Source organism: Gigantopelta aegis, chromosome 10, assembly GCF_016097555.1.
Source record: "Gigantopelta aegis isolate Gae_Host chromosome 10, Gae_host_genome, whole genome shotgun sequence".
In the NCBI taxonomy this organism is placed as follows: Eukaryota; Metazoa; Mollusca; class Gastropoda; order Neomphalida; family Peltospiridae; genus Gigantopelta; species Gigantopelta aegis.
In genome coordinates, this window is record NC_054708.1 from 61,754,130 (window position 1) to 61,774,521 (window position 20,392).

The following is a 20,392-nucleotide window of genomic DNA, read 5'->3' on the forward strand; positions in this document are numbered from 1 at the left end:
AGCTGTCCCAGTAACGAAGTAATCCGTTACATCATCACGTGCACAAACGACGAATCTGAATTAGAAATAAATCATCGTACAACTATGCAATTATAACTTAATAATCAGGTATAAACGGACCAGTTTCAAATACATGTAATAAATATAATATTCTTCAATACATGTCTACATGAGAATACAGACATTCCAACCCGTCCAATATATTCACACTCCCTTACCTAAGCGTATGTGTCACGGGGATTCTATAATACCCGTAACTGAATAAAACACGATTATCAAAATATCTCTCCTAACTGTATATCTGTATATACAGTTAGATCTCTCTGTAACAGGCTGTTAAACCCTAGTATGGCTCGTCTCTAGGTATGATCAGAGATACGATCTTATATAAAGTATATATTAATATAGCACGTTAGTTCTCTAGAAACAACAAAAACACAATACACTTTGGAATCTGTATTAATCTACGCTGACACATGTACAGCCGTAGTAGTTAATTAATAACAGCAATAATAACAACCCAGAACTGATCACTTAATTAGTTAATCTCTAGGTGTCTAGTTACACAATATGCGAATCACTTCACCGTTACACCACACCCACACGTGTGATAACTGAGAAACGCTTCCAGGAGAAGTTAATTAATAAAGGAATTACAACACCATTCCTAACTGGTTAATTTTTAATTAACCCTTACTACTCGTTCAGTAACCTGTGACACAGAATTAATATTGGTACCGATCACAATAAAGACAATAACCTACAGTGTACCTAGGTCGTCTAGGATGACTGGCTAAGCTTTATATTACCAAATACTCATATAATGTTAGAACTAAAAGTCTACGATTTACTTCGTCAGATGACCGAAGACACTGTCTAAAGAATATTGGTATAATACAGTATCAAAATATTTAAAGTCACATCAATCACATCAAGGTTATACACAGAGCAGAAATAATATTTACCAAAGTCCAAACGGACTAACGTTCCCTGGGAGCCGTCCTTTTCTCGTTCTCCTCGATATCTCTAAAACACTAGCTATTTATTATAAATCAGGATTTTGCCTGGGGGTAAAAGGCGGTACCTCACGTATCATCTCATATCCCAACTCTACTAGAGTCGGTATTATTTCTCTCTGATCGTCAGACTTACTGACGCCATCGTCGCCAAATCACGGTTGTAAAACCCGCACTCGCAGAGGTATTACGTAACTACTCGCCACATGGCCTCCACAGCTGGACTAAGTGCATATTGGAATGTCCGATCGCGCGAAGTATTACGTAACAAGTTGCCCATCTGGGCTTAAGTGCAATTAAACTGCACACGGCCCTCTAACAAGTAAAATCGCCACAGGCGAAAACAAATTAAGAGCATGTACCGTCACAGTATGTATTAGTATAAACTTCACAATTTAATATAAAGACATCTGTAAAGACCTCTACAATATTCTACAAGTACTACATAAATCACATTAAAGTTAAATGCAAACTTACACGAACCGAATATTTCCTCTCTTCCAGCAGCGAATCCAACCGAGCATTATATCGTAGTCAAACATCCTACAAACCAGAGTTTATATAGCCAAGAGAACAATAGAAGGCGCAACGCACGTGCCTACAGTCGCACATGCAAGAAGTGCACATCTGTATCTCAATACCCGAGTAATCGATATCTAGACTTACTACATGTCAAAATAATTATTATAGATGACAATACCTAGACTTACTACATGTCAAAACAATTAAAACTATATACAAACACTATCACACAAATAAAGTAATATTAACATAATTATATAATTATATATAGAGATATTGAAACCCAGTACATTCATACAATTGTATTTATGGTAAAGGTAAATGTGAAATTAATAAAAACTTATATGTTGGTATATTTCTCAAAACTTTCAAAATGTGACTTATTCTCTATTTAGCACCGAGTCCTTCAATTATTGACAGGTGAAAGTAGCATTATGAACTTTTAAATTTGCATATGACATGAAATTTGCATACCGTTATTACACGGGTTAATACAATCAAATATTAAATGGGTTTATGACAACAGAATTGCTCTTTGGCTACGAAAAGGTATGCTTTTTGGTTACGAAAAGGTATGCTTTTTGGTTACGAAACGGCATGCTTCAGTGATGCACAGCACATAATTGCTCATTTAATGGTTATAAAAGATACTGAGTGATTATTACAACACATTTTTTGCTAAATGTTACAATATGTTTGTAATATAACATTATAATTGTGTATTTAAAAAATATATTAATGTTAGGTGTAATGTATGACATTATTTAATTGGTTACGGACTGGTATGCTAGTGGTTACGAAATGGTATGGTACGAACGGGTTTGGGTACGAAACGTCTAGAAACCACAACAAGTCAGGAGGCTATATCCGCGAGTGTTGTTACTACGATAAAATACGATAAAGAACTTTTGCACATTTTTTCTGGGATCAACTCCAATATTTAGGTCACCGACTGTAGAACAAAAACAAATTATTCGAACAGCGGAAACTATCTTCAAAGATAAATGGATCAGCAATTTATCAATCCGACATGACACTTCGTTTCGGGACGTTTAGGTTAAGGTGGGACTAATTCAATACTAACAAAAACACATTCTTTTATTTCAGTGAGAATACTTTAATTTAAAAAACAACACTTGTCCAACGATAGACAAGATTGTCCCTGTGCTGAGTTGTCTCTGGACTCTGGGCCGGGTTTCTCAGAACTCTGGGCTGAGTTGTCTCGACGTGGGCCGAGTTGTTCTCGGGGCCGAGTTGTCTGGCATACACATCAATCGGAACTCCTCGTACATTTCTACGAAATATAGCGTAGCGGAATGTGACGAGGTGTTCCGATTGGCATACACATGTCCGTATAACAAAATTAGCGGAAAGACGCGAGGATTTCCGACTGAAAATCTAATGAGAAACGCAAAAGGAATAGTTTTTGTCTGGTGAGTTTAAAACCTCAAGTGTATGGTCATGAAATACTGAAGTCCTTGTTTAAATGTATTAAAATGTCTTTAATTGGGTACAGTACAAGTGACCACAGAAATAATTTACAATTGTGCTGCTGTTATCATCATGCATCCAAAACGAGGAACCAGCAAGTGCTAATCACTTCCTCACAATCGATTTGATTCAATTAAAGGTGTAATATAATTAATTTTTTTAGCAATATTAATTTTTTTATTTAATTGAAATAAATAACAACCAATGAACCAATCGAATATACTGAAATTATTACGAGCTGAGATGTGCCATGTAAGTTGAAGGTGCTGTCGGTGTCAAAGACAAATTTATGAGTTGCATGAAAACAAATGAAATAGAAAAAAGAAAGACATGTTTCATTTAACAACACACTCAGCACATTTTATTTACGGTAATATGACGTGAGACATATGGTTAAGGACCACACAGATATTGAGAGGAAATTATCTGTTGCCACTTCACAGGCTACTCTTTCCGATTTGCAGCAAGGGATCTTTTATATGCACCATCCCACAGACAGGGTAGTACATACCACAGCCTTTGATATACCAGTCGTGGTGCACTAGCTGGAATGAGAAATAGCTCAATGGGGCCCACCGACAGGAATCGATTCCACACCGACCGCGCATCAAGCGAACGTTGTACCACTGGGCTACGTCCCACTCCTGCATGAAAACAGCAGACTTGCTGGCAAAATCTGCATCTGCTTGAATTACATTACAAACTTTTCATCTCAACTGAACTCATCCAAGTCTGTTTGACAATCAACTTGTATTTTATAAATTAAGTTTTCTTCCTGTTGAAAACTTTTCTCACTCAAAGTTAGAGGGATAAGTGACTTCACTTTTCTCATTCAAAGTTAGAGGGATAAGTGACTTCACCTTACAGTCTCGACCTAGCAGTAGCAACACTGTTTTACCAGTGACATCTGTAATGATTTTACATTTATAATATAATAATACTAATACTGATTTTTATTAATACATTAGATCTGCAAGTGTTATCAGTGGTGAATATTTTTATCATGTGATACCGACAAAGAAAATGAAACTTGTTTACAATTACATATCCAGGCTAAAGATTTCCGAAGCTAGCTTAGCGCTACAATATCATAAAACCATCATAGGCTATGACGTCACTACATCACATGCCATAGTAACATCATAGCTTATAATGGTTTTACAATTTATCAGATCACTAAGATAGCTTTGAAAATATGGGTCCAGGGATTTATAGATTGCACCAAAGTCAAGACGATAAATGTTGTGCCCAAAAGACTTGTGCTCAAAATAATTGTACCCAAATTAAATACAAACATTCTGATCTCAAAAGATTTCACCTCAAAACCACTGAAATATTAATCTTTTGTTAGATTAAAATAACTTGAAGTGCCTTTCTGAACATCCACAAATCTTTAGCAGGTTTACTAAAAATACCTTGCTGTGTTCTGAATAGACAACAACAACAAAAACCCACCTGTTGTGCCCAAATTAGTGAGATCTAAAGTTCTGCATATCAATCTTTACTGAGATGATATTTGTTTTATTTATTGCATTAGGAGATCTGCAGTTGTTGAATGTTGACTATTCTCAAAATATTTTAACATGGAAGAAGATAAAGAAACTTGTTTACAGAAGTTGGATGACCTCAATCTTTCAAATGATTTTGAAAATAACGATGATGATGATGACTCCGACAGTGAAACAGAATTTATTGATCTTCACTCCGATTCACCTGCTCAATGCAGTGAAAGACTTTCCACACCGGTTGAAGAAACAGGTGATGCCAGTCAAACAGTGGTTTGTTCAGAAAACCAGTCTACTAACTGTGGACATTCAGTTGATTTTAAAAGTGAACATGTCGGTGTCAGTAGTCCGTGTACAGAACAATGCACACACACGTCTGTCTGTGCTTCTGGTGAAACCTTTCAGAAAAAGCCATTTGGAAGTTCGACACAGTGTAGTGATGGGGTAAAGAAGTCGTCTGATACCAGTGACGAAGAATATCATTCAGCAGATGATGGAGATAACAATAACAGTCATGATGGTGCTGATGATGATAATGACGATGATGATGATAAATCTAATAAGAAGGAAATCATTGATGATGAAGAGTACAGAAAAACCATTGAAGAAAGTTTGTCCGATGATGAGAAGCTTGTAAGTATAAATCGGTATTCTATGGTTATTTGAAGAATGATTAATCAACAAAGAAAAAGCCCTAAATAAATCAATTTGTGTTAAATATTTACCTATTGCTTTCTTACTTGTGTTGATGCAAGCAAACTTTTTTTTTTTTGAAATTTAAGTTACTTAATGTCAAGTATCTTATCTTTGATATTACTGGTTACTACAGATACGAGGTGCGATCAAAAATTTCCGATACTACGCCTCTAAAACAGCAAAAACCGTGCCTGATCTAATTTTGGCCACCATCTCCTTCGAAGTAGCCACCTTGTGCAGTGATACACCGCTCCCAGCGCTTCTGCCAAACTTGGAATGCCCCCTGGAAGTCATGTTCTTTAAGCGAGTCAAGAACCATTTGCAATTCGCACTGGATCGCCTCCACGGTGTCAAAACGGCGACCCTTCAGATTGAACTTCATCTTGGGGAAGAGAAAGAAGTCGCAGGGAGCCAAATCCGCTGAGTAGTGGGGTGGGTGAGAAGCGACGATCATGTTGGTCTGGACAAAAAACCCTGCATGTTTTCAACGCAGGGGGGGGGGGGGGGTGTTGTCATGATAGAGCACCCAATTGCCATCGTGCCACAGTTGAGGTTGTTTGCGCCAGATGTCCTCAGATACTAAAGCAACTTCCTTGATGGTGATCTGACAATCCTGACGCACAATTCGTTCAATTTCTTAGACATTTTCGGGGGTTGTGCTCATGGAGGGTTGCCCTGACCTCTCGTCATCATCCAGTGACGTTCTACCCCTCTTAAAGCGAGAATGCCACTCAAAACATCTTGCCCGGCTCATTGCTTCGTTGCCGTAGGCTTGCTTAAGCATTTCGAGGGTCTCCGTTGCTGATTTCCCGAGTTTGACACAGAATTTGATGTTTGCTCTCTGCTCAAGTTTTAGGTCCATAGTCAAATCTCAGATAAGCAAGTACACGTGGTCACAAAAATGCAAGTAATACAGATCCCAATGTTGAACGCGCGACATCACATAGCATACTGAATAACGAAAGTCACTGCTCGCTTCTACTGCATGTGCATGACCATGTCATGCTCCGTTCGTTCGCAACAGGAACAGTGTCGGAACTTTTTGATCACACCTTGTAGTTCAGCTGACCAAATATATACTCTTCAAAAAAAGAAACGCAAAAGGGTACAAATGGGTTATAACTCCGATTTTATGTTTCCTACCGGTTCATGCTTTGTGAATATAAGGTCATTGCGTGTCCCAAACACATTCCCACGGTTACATTCGATAAAACGCAGCTACTGTACAATAAAGTTCCAAAATGTGAATATTCGCAAAAACGCAGCCACGTGCAAACCATGTCACCACTGCACGTGCGTTGTCTGCACGTGCAACATGAACACCAACAGTATAAAAGTGCAGGGTGTTCGCTTGCCTGGCCTCTGTATCTGGCCGACAGTTGACAATCCAGGACATGCCACGTCTCAGTGAACCGCAGAGAAACAATGCCATCGGCCGACTAGACGCAGGCGAATCCAGAACGGCTGTTGCCAGGGCATTCCATGTGTCCCCAAGCACCATCTCCAGACTGTGGGACCGTTACCAGCAACATGGATCAACACGTGACCTCCCTAGATCCGGTCGACCACGGATCACTACCCCCGGGCAGGACCGCTACATCCGGGTACGCCACCTTCGGGAACGATTGACTACTGCCACCTCCACAGCCGCAGCAATACCAGGTTTGCGCAGGATATCCGACCAGACCGTACGGAACCGCCTACGTGAGGTAGGAATTCGTGCCAGACGTCCAGTTCGAGGTGTCATCTTAACACCACAACACCGTCGACTCCGACTGCAGTGGTGCCAGATTCATCGACAATGGCCTCAACTGCGATGGAGACAGGTGTGGTTCAGTGACGAGTCCCGACGTCATGATGGAAGATGTCGCGTGTATAGGCGTCGTGGTGAACGTTATGAGGCAAACTGCGTGCAGGAAGTGGACAGATTCGGCGGGGGTAGTGTCATGGTGTGGGCAGCCATCTCACACACTGGCAGAACTGACCTGGTCCACGTGCAGGGCAACCTGAATGCACAGGGCTACATTGACCAGATCCTCCGGCCACACATCGTTCCAGTTATGGCCAACGCCAACGCAGTGTTCCAACATGACAACGCCAGGCCTTGCAGGCCGAGTGGGCCACCATCCCCTGGGACGTCATCCGTACTCTGGTTGCTTCAATGGGCAGGCGGTGCCAGGCAGTTGTCAACACACGCGGAGGCCACACCCGGTATTGACTCCAGATGACCTTGACCTTGGTGGTGTGTCCTATCACTTACTCACAATGGACTAGAGTGAATTGTGAACAATCCTGCAACATTTGGTAATTATCGGACTCACCATTCAATAATTAAATCAATTCTCCAAATGTTACGACAATGTGGTTTTGCATTTCTTCTTTTGAAGAGTATATATATGTCAAATTGGTACATTGTTTGTATTTTATCATCAGATGTACTAAAATTTATTGTTTTTGTTTGATTATCATTATACATTTTTTTTTTGATGATCAAATGTAAAAAATTTCACATTTTGTTTTTTACTGATATAAAGTAAAATGTGTACTTTGTATTTGTTTCATGATCAAATGTAAAATTTATACATTGTTTCTGTTTGATTATCATATGTAAAAAGAATTACATTATCTCCATTTCATTTAGGAGAGAAAAGAACGAGCACAGGAGTTGAAGAACAATGGCAACAAACTGTTCCGAGAAGGAAATTACGATGAGGCTATCGTCTGTTATTGTGAATCAATTGAGATTTGTCCTCTATCATTTACTAAAGAGAGGTCCATCATGTTTTCAAACCGAGCTGCGTGCAAACTCAAACAGGTGAGTGTCGTTTGATGGGTTTTTGGGGCACTTTACCAGAATTACTATACATCAATATCAGGGCTAGCTCTGGGTGAACACAAAATTTCACGAAATTATTTATTAAACTTCAAAAATGGCAGAAAACCAGTTATTTTCTAATAAAATGTAGTAAAATTATTTTGCCAACTTAAAATAAAATTCGTCAATTGTTTTTAAAATTCGCAGTTGGCGAATTACGCAACTGTCGGAGCTAGCCCTGAATTTGTTATGTTAACCGAAATAAATACATTGACGCAGAATGATTGTTCGGCTTACTGGGAGGTTATCACATGTCAAGACAGTCAAGGATGGTACTTCGTTCTTCACAAAATGTTACTTAAACAAAAACTTCACCCTCAACTTTTGACAAATTGTGGTTTTTATTAGATATGCATACAAATAACAGTACAATGAAAACTGAAATTAATATCAGAGTATTAATGTATCTACTTTGGGATTTTATAATACATAATAATAATGGGCATTGTAAACTTGATAAATGTGTCATAACCCATAGGTTAACAGGGACCAAATTCACTAAACTCTCCCAACTTTGCGATCTCGCAGTGCAATGCTAAAAGACTTACAAAGAGGATGCTTTGTTGTCTAGCAGAGCCTAAGAGGCCTTTGTAAATTAGGCCCCAGGCCTCTATTGTGTGGTAACCTGACACTTTTTTTTTTTTATGCCTCTTGAAGTGCAATATGTATACTTGTTTGATTAATTACATCAAAGTTTATTATTTTATAGCTATTATTATTTACATGACTAAATGTGTTGTATTGATCAACAGGAGAATTACGATGATGCCATCAGTGACTGTTCTAAAGCTATTGAGCTGCATCCTCAGTACCTGAAAGCTCTGCTGAGGAGGGCGGAGCTGTATGACAAGAAGGAGAAGCTGGACGAAGCTCTGGCCGACTTTCAGAAGGTTGTGGAATTGGATCCATCCCAGTATGCAGCCAGGGCTTCCTGTTTGGTTTGTATCACTGACTGCTTTTTTTATGTCGCTTGATTTATTTATCTTGTTGCAAAAGTTACTGGTTTAAAAGCATATTGACTACAGCAAATAGAATAAAATGTCCACCTGTTCAAAAATTTTGCCTAGACTGCAAACTCCTCCCTTGATATATAATGAGTTTCACATTCAAACTTCACCAAAGCTGGGGACAAGATGAGCCCAGTAGTAAAGTGTTCGCTTGATGCACAGTCGATTTGGGATCAATCCCTGTCAGTGGGCCTATTGGGCTATTTCTCATTCCGACCAGTGCACCATGACTGGTGTATCAAAGGCTGTGGTATGTGCTATCCTGTCTGTGGGATAGTGCATATAAAAGATCCCTTGCTACTAATAGAAAAATTACACGCTTCAGTCAGCTGAGACTGCACGTGTCAAGAGACATTGTTGCAGACATTAAACATTAAGATTACACGCAAGTAAATCTTGATGTATATTTGTAAAAAACAATAGTTGTTCGCATCAATGAATACGTAACTGCAGTTTCATTTATTTCCTTTGTCTTTGTTAATTTTGCACTCATGGTCGAGAGCACGTGTGCAGATCACCATCACGGGAAATGAATATGCAGTATTTATATAAATTGCGGTTAAACATACACTGAATAAAATTAGCTTACAATAATCATAACAATTGTTAGATAAAATATATTTGTTAGACTGTGATGTGACATCACATAAGTTAGCTGGGTTTTAAATGACCGTACATTTCAATTTTATTAGCCTTTTATCAAAAACATCTGACGTAAATGGAATAGTTGTAATAACATGTGAAGTCAGCAGTCTTAGCCTATGTATTTTACAAGCGGAAACAACAACATAGTACAAATTGCAAAATTGTTGGGGGTGGGGGAATTAATGGGTTACTTTATATAAAAAAAAAAGAGAAAACCCCCAATTCAAACCAACATAAAGAATGCTATTTTAAAGAAATAATGAGTTCTAATCAAAAAAAGTTTTGGCTCTCAAATTTTATTTTTAAAAAAATGATGAAGAAATGAAAGAAAAACAACACCATCCATAAACATCCCCCCCCCCCCCCCCCCCCCCATATTTCTGTATGTTTTATTGATTTAATGTCATAGGCCTTAGAAGTTGGGGTGGATGGTTGCAGGAGGCACCAACTCTGAAGATAGTGTATCCCCCCTCCCCCCGCTGAAAACATTAAAAGTAAAATGTAATATATTAACAGTGCCTATTCCGATTGCTGTCTTTAATTTTGAACAGGATAGGATAAAATGTCCACCTGTTCAAAAATTTCGCCTAGACTGTGCAATCTTCTCTCAACATATAGTGAGTTTGACATTCAACCGTCACCAAAGCTAGGGGTGAGATGCAGTCCAGTGGTAAAGCACTCGCTTGATGAGCAGTCGGTTTGGTATCGATTCCGTTGGTGGGCCTATTGGGCTATTTCTTGTTCCGGCCAGTGCACCACAACTGGTATGTCAAAGGCCGTGGTATGTGCAATCCTGTCTGTGGGATAGTGCATATAAAAGATCCCTTGCTACTAATGGAAAAATGTAGTGGGTTTCCTCTCTGAGCCGATGATTAATAAATCAGTGTGCTCTAGTGGTGGTGTTAAACAAAACCATTTTTTAATCACCAAAGCTAGCATGTACCAGAGTGTCGATTTCATTTTGTGTCTGTACAGAGTTGTCCCCCTTATGTTAGTAAAATATTAAAAAGAAATATGGTTGACTATAATATTTTATTTGTTATGACCTGCATCTTTCCTGTTTCTTTCTTTTCTCCATTTGTCTCACAACATGCATCGGTATGTCACGAAAATTACTGCTTGCCTTTTACTGAGGAAATAAAGTTTCTAATCAGGACTAGCTCTTGCACTTGCCAAATTTGCTAGTTGTGAATTTTCAAAACAATTAATGAATTTTAGTTTCATTTGGCGAATAAATTACATGTAAATCTTGTTAATTTATTACAAAATAACCAGGTTTTTGAAATTATTGACATTTAAATTGATGATTTGGCAAAATTTTCTGTTTACCCAGGCTAGCTCTGCCAATGCTGATTGTATAAACCATTTACATTACTTATCTTAGTCATTTTATTCTTTAAAATCTTGTTTGAAAATCTAGCAAGCTGACCAGTGTATTATAGCCATTTCTGAAAACAGCATTTGTAAGATGAACAAACGTAACTGTGTAAAACGAATCCATTCCTGAGGGATTAACCAAGGACTTAATGCACCATAGAAACAACACATTCATGGACTGGCATTGCAGATATGACAGGTCACAGCCACATCATATAATCCTTGACTGAACTGGATTGTGACCGTATAGGCCTTGAAATGTCCTGTTAGCCAGGTTAACCACCCAATCTGCCCAATTGCCCAATGTTTCCCTTGCATTTGCCAACATGCAGGGGTGGGTATTTACCTCAGTCGGTTGAGTGTTCGGTTGAGGTGCTTGCATCGGAGGATAGAATCACCTCGGTGGATCTATTCAACCGATTGGATTTTTCCTCATTCCAACCAGTGCACCACAACTGGTCAAAAGCCGTGGTTGTAGTAAATTGAATCAGTATTATGACTATTAGTAGTATATACATGTATAGTCTTGTTAATATGTTAACTTAGTGCAAAGTATGTTACGAGTGATCTCCCTTGCATATTGATGGAGATATGTGATGCAGCCAGATGAGATTGATGGTGATAAAGATAATTGTTCAGATGTTACTTGTGGTACTGTGGTTATTTGTGATAACTGATGTTTCCCATTACAAAAGTGGTATGTGCTTTTCTGTCTGTGGGAAAGAGCATATAAAAGACCCCTTTCTCCATTAGGATAAATGTAGTGGGTTTCCTCTAATGATTATGTGTCAGAATTACCAAACATTTGACATCCAGTAGCTGATAATTAATGAATGAATGTGCTCTAGTGGTCTCGTTAAACAAAACAAACTTTAACTTTTTCTTTTTTTTTGGCCAACATGCAAAGAATTCCATTCATGCTGAGTTCAACATATCATTAGACCAAATTATTTCCCTATTTTCATATATAATGTGTGGAGTGGGGCATAGCACGGGATCTGTGGTGCTAATAGTAGCATGTAATACTTGCTGGCTTTACCTTGTAAAGAGAACCAGTGTTCTTGAACCTCTGTGTGTTCCTTTTTTGCACATTTGTCCATATACTGAATCTGAATGACAAAAGCGTTATCATACCTCCAAACAAGGCAGTGGCAGATAAGGCCTTCAGCTGGGTGATCATCAAAACTAGGGACCTAACCCCCGGGTGATCATCAAAACTGGGGACCTAACCCCCGGGTGATCACAAAACTGGGGACCTAACCCCCGGGTGATCACAAAATTGGGGACCTAATCTCCGGTCATCATAAAACTGAGGATCTAACCTTCAGGTGATCATCAAAACTGGGGACCTAACCTCCGGGTGATCATCAAAATTGGGGACCTAATCTCCGGTCATCATAAAACTGAGGATCTAACCTCCAGGTGATAATAAAAACTGGGGACCTAACCGGGTGATCATCAAAAATGGGGACCTAACCTCCACTGATCATCAAACTGAGGACCTAACCTCCAGGTGATCATCAAAATTGGGGATCTAACCTCTGAGTGATGGCCAAAACTGGGGACCTAACCTCCGGGTGATGACCAAAACTGGGACCTAACCTCTGGGTGATGACCAAAACTGGGACCTAACCTCCGGGTGATGACCAAAACTGGGGACCAAACCTCCGGGTGATGACCAAAACTGCCTCTAAATGGGGTAGCCCCTGTGGGTGATGATCAGAGCTTCCCTCCAGCAACTAGACTACCTGAGGCCTGCAGGAACCATGTCCCTCACAGCCTAGAATCTCTAGCCTCATATCCAATATAATGTGGGGTCAACTGTGGTGGGAATACGATCTGAACAGATCACCCTATGGGCAACCCAGAAAAACCTTAGCACCAACTAGGTCCCAGTAACGAGCTACTCTCGGAATACTAAGTTCAAAAACATGTAGCTCCCTTTTTATTTTGGCAGACCATTAAAAAATGCACCCAATTTCTTTATTGAAATTGCACACCTTTTTCCCTTTGACATTAATCCTATGGGACATTCCAGATTCCATAGCACCAAAATGATAAATCCCCCCCCCACCCACCCAACCTTGTCTGTCCTATCCTGGAGGGAGAGGCTGGCACCTGTGCCCATGACAGGCATGCGCTACAATAGCTTACTCTGAATGTGCACATAAAACTCTGACCTGACCTGACCTGTGGTGGGAATATGGGATGACCTACTCCCCTCTAGATGGATCTTCCCTAAACTGAGGTACTAGTATATCCTGGTTGACACTGAACCCCAGATGCGTTCCTTCTGGGTTATTTTGCAGTCCAGCCCATAGTTGTTTTTACCTAGCGTACCATGGGGTTTCTCAAACGACATTCCGAGAGCGATGTCAACACAGCAACCAATACCAAAGTCCAAAATTAAAAAATCCAACATGGTGGCTGGATCAGAGTAAAAGTTTAACACAAAGACCAAACTATATCCTACCTGGAAAATAAATAAGTGTTCAAAATGTAAATATCTCACAGTTTATTATTAAGCTTTTCCATTATTATGTGTCTAAAGCTGTTGATATTTGAATACATTATATTTATTTTTATATGGATTTGGAACTCTTCTTTTGAAAAGTCATAAAAAATACGACAAAACAGACTCGTAGTGATGACAACTGACTGTATAATGTATTTTAGAATTTTATATAAACGAGCGCCGTGTATAGAGACTTGGCAGATGAGGGCCGGCTATATAATAAAATAATAAAATATATATATATATATTATTTCATGACGAAAATAACTGCGAATATGCTGAAATAAAATAATAAAGTTGGAACATGAACTCACCATTTATTATTATTATTATTATTATTATTATTATTATTATCAGGTGTGTGGGCATGGAATTTAGCAGGGCAGAGAGTCTAGATGTTTACAATGCTATAGTGCTTGGTTTGAAAACAGATAACATGTTTTCCAGAGTCACAAATATGGCATATGACCAGCCAGTCATCTTTCGTTAAACGTTTGCAAATTATTTTGACTGATTCGCAAAGTGGTCATTTGGTTTAATGTACAGAGTAAAAAAAAACCCAAAACAAACAAACAAAAAAAACAAAACAAAAACGGCCTACTGTCACATGTTTTGCTGTCCAAAGGTTGGCTTAATTGTTACTTAACCCAGTTGAATCCAGTTCTACGTGCAGAGACAAGTTCAGCCTGCCATTTGTGAGTGTGTGTACTCATGTTAATCTTGCATTTTTATAGCCCCCCCCCCCCCCCCGATAAAACACTGCCCCTCCACCCCAAAAAGGTAATAGTAGGCTAATAATAATAATAATAATACAAAATAACCTTTTAGTCATATTTATTTGCGGTAAAATTAACTTTTTAATTTTTTTACGTAAGGAGCCTCAAAATTGTAATCGGTGAAAAATTATTAAGTTTAAGCCCTGTTGTTAGTTTGTGTACTGTCTGAAGTTAGTTTCTCTTTCAGATAATCTACCTCAGCAGCTGATAATTTGTAATTTTTATTTTTATTTATTTATTATTAATTTTTTGTGAGTACTGTAAGTGCAATATTACGCCATTCATATGTCTAGAAAACGTACACAAAAGGGTCTGCTAGATTCATATACCTCCCCCCGCCTATATATATTTTTGCTGTGAATATAGCCAGCCCTAGTTAGCGGAGGCTATATACACGGCCGTTGTATATATAGTCACATTGTATATAAACACCATCTAGTTTAGAGTATTCTTTTAAGATGTAACAATTCCTATCCCAAGTCAGCTGTTATGGCATATTTTGCACAACATGAATTTGACACAGTGGAAAATGAAGGTGTTTGCAGCTGGGTGTTTGTGATCCAGATGTTAGAGTTTTTTGCGTACGACTAACGATACATTTACCTATAGATGCAAATGCCGAACTAGTCGGGATTGTAGACGTTTAACATGCTTCTGTTACTAAAATAAATTAATGTATAAGCTTATTAACATTCAGTACATGTTTTTATTAATGTTAATAACTTATTTTCATTGTTGTTTTCTTCTATTTACCCTACGTCGCAGAGGATGGTCAAGCGTTCTTGTTACATGAGCTTGGTAAATCGTTTTGGCAATGTGGTTATTCGGGGGATGTCTGTCACGTGACTCAAAATAATACGTCACACCTCTGCTCTCCAAATAGCCGTTATTTTTCTCTAAATTATGGACCGTCAACATAATTCAATTATTTTTATAAAATATCAATAATAAGTGGAATATGCTGGTTATGTAGATGGTTCAATAAAGTACTTTTAGGTACAAATCAAATGTATATATTGTCATATAATACTTTGTTGGGTCAATAATTAGGTCAACCATCCGTGATTGAGCGCCTTTAAGCTGATAACAAATCATCAACTCACCAGACCTCGTCTTTTAAGGTGCGCAAGTGTGATCGCGCTTGTACAGCACACATAATTTCAATCTGGCGAGTTTAAAAAATAACGCATATTACACTCAACAAACAGCACACGTAAAATAATTTTGTATAATATTAGTTGCCCCTATCTACCTTATGTAACTGATAGAAAGACCCTTTTAATAATACCAGAAAACTAAAAAATGTGATGTGAACGGTAGTATCCATGCAAGTCAAATGACATGTTACAAAATGTTGAGGGAGGGAGACTGATTGCATAATTGTTGTATTAAAAATGCCATGTGAATGTCAATGCCCCAACCAACACTGTCAATTGAACTAATTGTATGCCTACGTTTAACAAGTTATTTAAAACATAAAAATAATAATATGAGAGATCTAATTCAGTCAGTAGTGCACGGGCATGTTAAGTCAAAACTACTTACTACGTCCCTCTGGACTAATTCAGTCAGTAGTGCATACCTGAGCTGCTTGGGTCATAGTTCTAACTGAACCACCTCCTTAGAACCAGTGTGTTTTTCCTATCCCAACTATCCTAATCATGTTCATTGTATATAATAATGAAATTCAAGACAAGTTAATTCCTCATTTCCTACACTTTTAGCTGCACATTGATCAAACCATCTAACACTGAAAAGGTATCTATATTTGTGTGCATCAAATTATCTGAATAGTACATACTGAAATTAAAAAATCAAATTGTCTGCATCAGTGTATCGTCAAACGTATACACTTGATTCGTCGCCTGTGCCGCCATAACTCGGCAAAGCACAAACGACAGCCTGTTGTCAGTTTCAGTTAACAGTGCGTTTGCCGATTTCAAATTGTAGGGTCCGTCTCAAAAAATTAAAAGAGAAATCTTGTGCTGTACGAAGAACGTTCGGTTGAGGATATGGTACTAGAGTCTTTAGTTAAAACCGGTTTGATCTTGACAACGTATTATCAACAGTCGTACCTTCCTATTTCAGAATTGATATTTTATAAAGTGTTACCAGAACTTTCAACGTTTAGTTTGTATAGTAACACATTAATCATGTATATATTTTAAAAGTAAAATATACTAAAGTAGGCAATGAACGTTTTCACTTCTTAATTTTACGTGTTAAAATCGACAAATTCAAATAAATATTATTTCGTTTGGAAAGGGTAAAGTTGGGGGGGGGGGGGGGTTTAACGACATTATAAGACTGATTTAATAATCATCCGACCCCATACAACCGTAAATAAATGTGTTGAGTGCATCGTTAAATAAAACATATCCTATCCTTCCTTCCATCTGCTGTTGGATGTCTAACATTTGGTAATTTTGACATATAATCTTAGAAAGGAATCGGGTGCATGTGCAGGCGGAGGATATTGGAGGTCAAAACCCTTACTTGCCCAAGCTTAAAAAAATTTGAAATGTATTTTTGGGGGGAGCATGGCCCCATATAAACTTCGCTAAACACAGTCTATAACCCCAAGCCCGCTGAAGTCCCTGCACACGTGCCTTGGAAACCCTGCTACCTGTGTTTTTTTTAGCAAGGGATCGTTTATATGTACCATCCCACAGACAGGATATCACATACCCTGGTATTTTATATACCCGCCAATGGGGATCGATCCTAGACTGACTGCACATTTAAAAAACCCACCTTGTTAGGTCTAAGTAATGAATAAAAATAACATATAGTCTTGAAAAATGTTACGTAAATCGAACACAGTACCGTCTTCCTCTACCCCTAGAGTGTTACATAATTAGTAACACCCCTTTACATGTAACTCGTATGGCAACAGCGGGCCACTGTCAAAATTTCAAGGCAAATCCCCCTCTCACTGACCCCTGGAAAGGCGTTGTACCATACCTCTATGGATATAAATATGTTTTGGAGATAGTTCAAGACAGTTAAATTTATTCAAAAATTGTGAAATCTCACGTGATCTCTTGTTGGGGAATTCTATACTTGTGATAAGCCAATGAAAACCGAGATCGGTACGAGCCCGTCAAAAGTGTCCCACTTTTAAAATACTGGCTTTGTTTTTGATCTGGATAAGCCAGCGTAGTGAAACCAATGCGGAGTGCAGCGTCATATATGCACCAAACGTAATTGGATTTTCTGTTCTATATGCTTAAATAATAAAAATATTCCAGGGAATGTAGTTTTAATAATGTTCTCCATGCACTAGATATTTTATTGAATTTTGTTATGTACTTGCAACATGCATGATGTAGTTTATGCTTTACAAACTGAATTTAATTTTAATAATGTCCTTCATGCACTAGATATTTGATTGAATTTTGTTATGTACTTGCAACATGCATGATGTAGTTTGATTTTTTTTAAATTTGGACAATAAATTTTAGTTAGTTCCACTTCGAATGTGTCAAATGACACAGGCTGAATATTGTGTTCCGCTGTTTTTAGTGCAACCGAATTAAACATTCAAATGTACTATTGCGATCCATATGTGTCTATCGTCTGTCCTGTATAAACAGTTCACATTTTCATCTTCTTCTCCAAAACTACTTGACAATTTCCAAACAAATTTGGGGAAGGTTCCTTGGCACATGAAGAAACAAATTTATGAATTTGTTATTCTAACCTTTGCAGGGGTCTGATGTCAGGGCTCAAATGTGAAAACTTAAGCCAATTTGTTTAGCATGGCTATGACTTTCTAAACTGATATGTCCGGCGTCTGACTGTCAACTTTTCGTTTGAAGTCTATCAAAGTCTATCTTCTCCTACAGTTTTGATTGAATTGTTCCGAAACTTGGTACACTGATCCTCTAGGGCACCCTGCACAAACTAATAGACAGATATTTAGGAAATGTAGAATTTTTATTGAATGTATATTAAACATTTTAAATAGATATTGTAAACTGATGGCAAGTGTGTTCTGTATGGTGATTGGTTAATTACATTATTTTTCCGGGATCAAATGAAAATAACACCTGGAATAATGTCATTACAAAGTGACGTCATTAGCAATTAGAACAGGCCAAATTGATGTTTCAAGGGTCTACAGTTAGATTGTAGCCAGGTATTTTTTTCATGAAATACCAAATATACAGTTAGTTTCGTAGAAAAACAGTTTAGTTTACAATGGACATAACCATATGGAGTTTTTAGATTTGTGAGTGTTATTGTCTATTTGATGCCCGCAAATGTTTCATTTTTAACCCCAGGCTTACACCTTCAGTCAAAAATAACATTTGCTTGATCAAATGGACAATAACACCCACAAATGTAAAAATTCCATATGGTTATCTCCTAATTTAACATTAAAAAATAAAAATCTATAATATTCTTCTAGTTTTGATTGAATAGTTCTGAAACATAGTATTAAGTATTCTTGGGGGGCAGTCTTCACAAATTAATAGAGATATTTTGGAATTTGTATTAAATTTTAAAACATTTAAATAAAAATTTAACATTATTTGGTCCTTACAAATTAATGAATTATCTACTACTGACAAAATTATTTGAAAATCTAACCAACTATATTATATGGTATTTTTAATTCTGTTTCAGAAATTAGCTGAACAAATCAAGGATCGAAATGAAAAGATGAAAGAAGAAATGTTAGGTAAGAACTGACTTAAGTTTCTAAAAATATTTTTGTTTTGTAAGAACTGACTTAAGTTTCCAAAAATATTTGACGACAAGAAAAAAAGAATAAGACATAATTGTCATGTTATGTAAAACAGGAAAATATTGTTTTGTTTTTATTAAGGGTATACTCTTTCAAAACAAATAAAATGTCAATATATTTACAAGTTGTAGATGGATATTTTTAGGAAGTCCTGTCCTGAGTCGGGCCCCCGATCTTATCGGAGGTTGGACTCGGGGATAGGTGTTTTCGAAACCCCAGTGGTATATGAGCACATAAAACTAGTTACCTACCTACCTACCTACCTACCTTTAGGACGAGGAGGGAGTAATCTTTGTATGGTTGTGAAAATATTAACAGTTATAGTTTTGTTATTAATTGAAATGTTGATATTTTATCATTCCAGGTAAACTAAAGGATTTGGGAAACATGATTCTCCGACCATTTGGAATGTCTACAGAGAATTTTCAGCTTCAACAAGACCCAAACAGTGGTTCCTATTCTGTGCAGTACAAACCAAACTAGTGCTATTCTTCAGATGCATGTTTTTGTTTCTGTGTACCTCGTGTATTTATTATTAAAGTTTTTGGGTTCCAGTGACTCATTCTCTATATGGTGAGTGACAAGTAATTTCACAGACATTGACCCAGTGGCACTGTCAGATACTGATAAATATGAAATTATAAATATTTTTATGTGCTTGTGATTCATTCCTGTGTTTGGTTTCACATATGAAGTTGTCATACAGATGACATACAAGATGTTGATGTATCAACTTGATGAATTGTTTCCTCCTTGCCGTGTATTGTGATCGAGACACTAGCCTACATTAATCCACATCTAGAACCTAAAGGACTGTTGTGAGGTTGCTGCAATTATTAAGATGTTGTCGGCTAATAAAGACTTTTTAATGGCTGTAATTATTTATTAATTTAAAAAAAAAATTGCGTAAAATATTAGCAGCTGTATATTAACTGTGTTTCTGATCAACCTAGTGTTTGTACAATGTATTAGATCAAACTACATTTTATATCCTAATACCAATTTTTGTTGTATCTATGAAATTATTGGTAGACCAAATCCAGTTTAGGCTACTTGCAAATATTAGGACGATCAGAAAAATATTGAAAATACAAACACTAATATTCTAAACATGAAAATATATTTAATGTTTAATTTTAGTCATTAAAAGATTTTATTAATTGCAAACATCTTACAGTGCAAAAAAATCAAGATAGTCGCTTTAAAGTGGTATA

General features: G+C 37.5%; 1 protein-coding gene across 2 annotated transcripts; it reads left to right on the plus strand.

Annotated features, from left to right (window-relative positions):
• The first annotated feature begins 2,748 nt into the window (after positions 1 to 2,748).
• LOC121384343 (tetratricopeptide repeat protein 1-like) lies at positions 2,749 to 20,051 on the plus strand. 2 transcript variants are annotated; one of them, XM_041514697.1, is made up of 6 exons: positions 2,749 to 2,971; positions 4,567 to 5,167; positions 7,872 to 8,045; positions 8,858 to 9,043; positions 19,058 to 19,112; positions 19,543 to 20,051. In XM_041514697.1, the coding sequence occupies exons 2-6, from the start codon at positions 4,613 to 4,615 to the stop codon at positions 19,659 to 19,661; spliced, it is 1,089 nt and encodes a 362-aa protein (XP_041370631.1). In that variant the 5' UTR covers positions 2,749 to 2,971; positions 4,567 to 4,612; the 3' UTR covers positions 19,662 to 20,051. The 2 variants fall into 2 exon arrangements, with proteins under 2 accessions (XP_041370631.1, XP_041370632.1); XM_041514698.1 differs by lacking the exon at positions 2,749 to 2,971 and adding an exon at positions 3,025 to 3,168.
• The last annotated feature ends 341 nt before the right edge of the window (positions 20,052 to 20,392 follow it).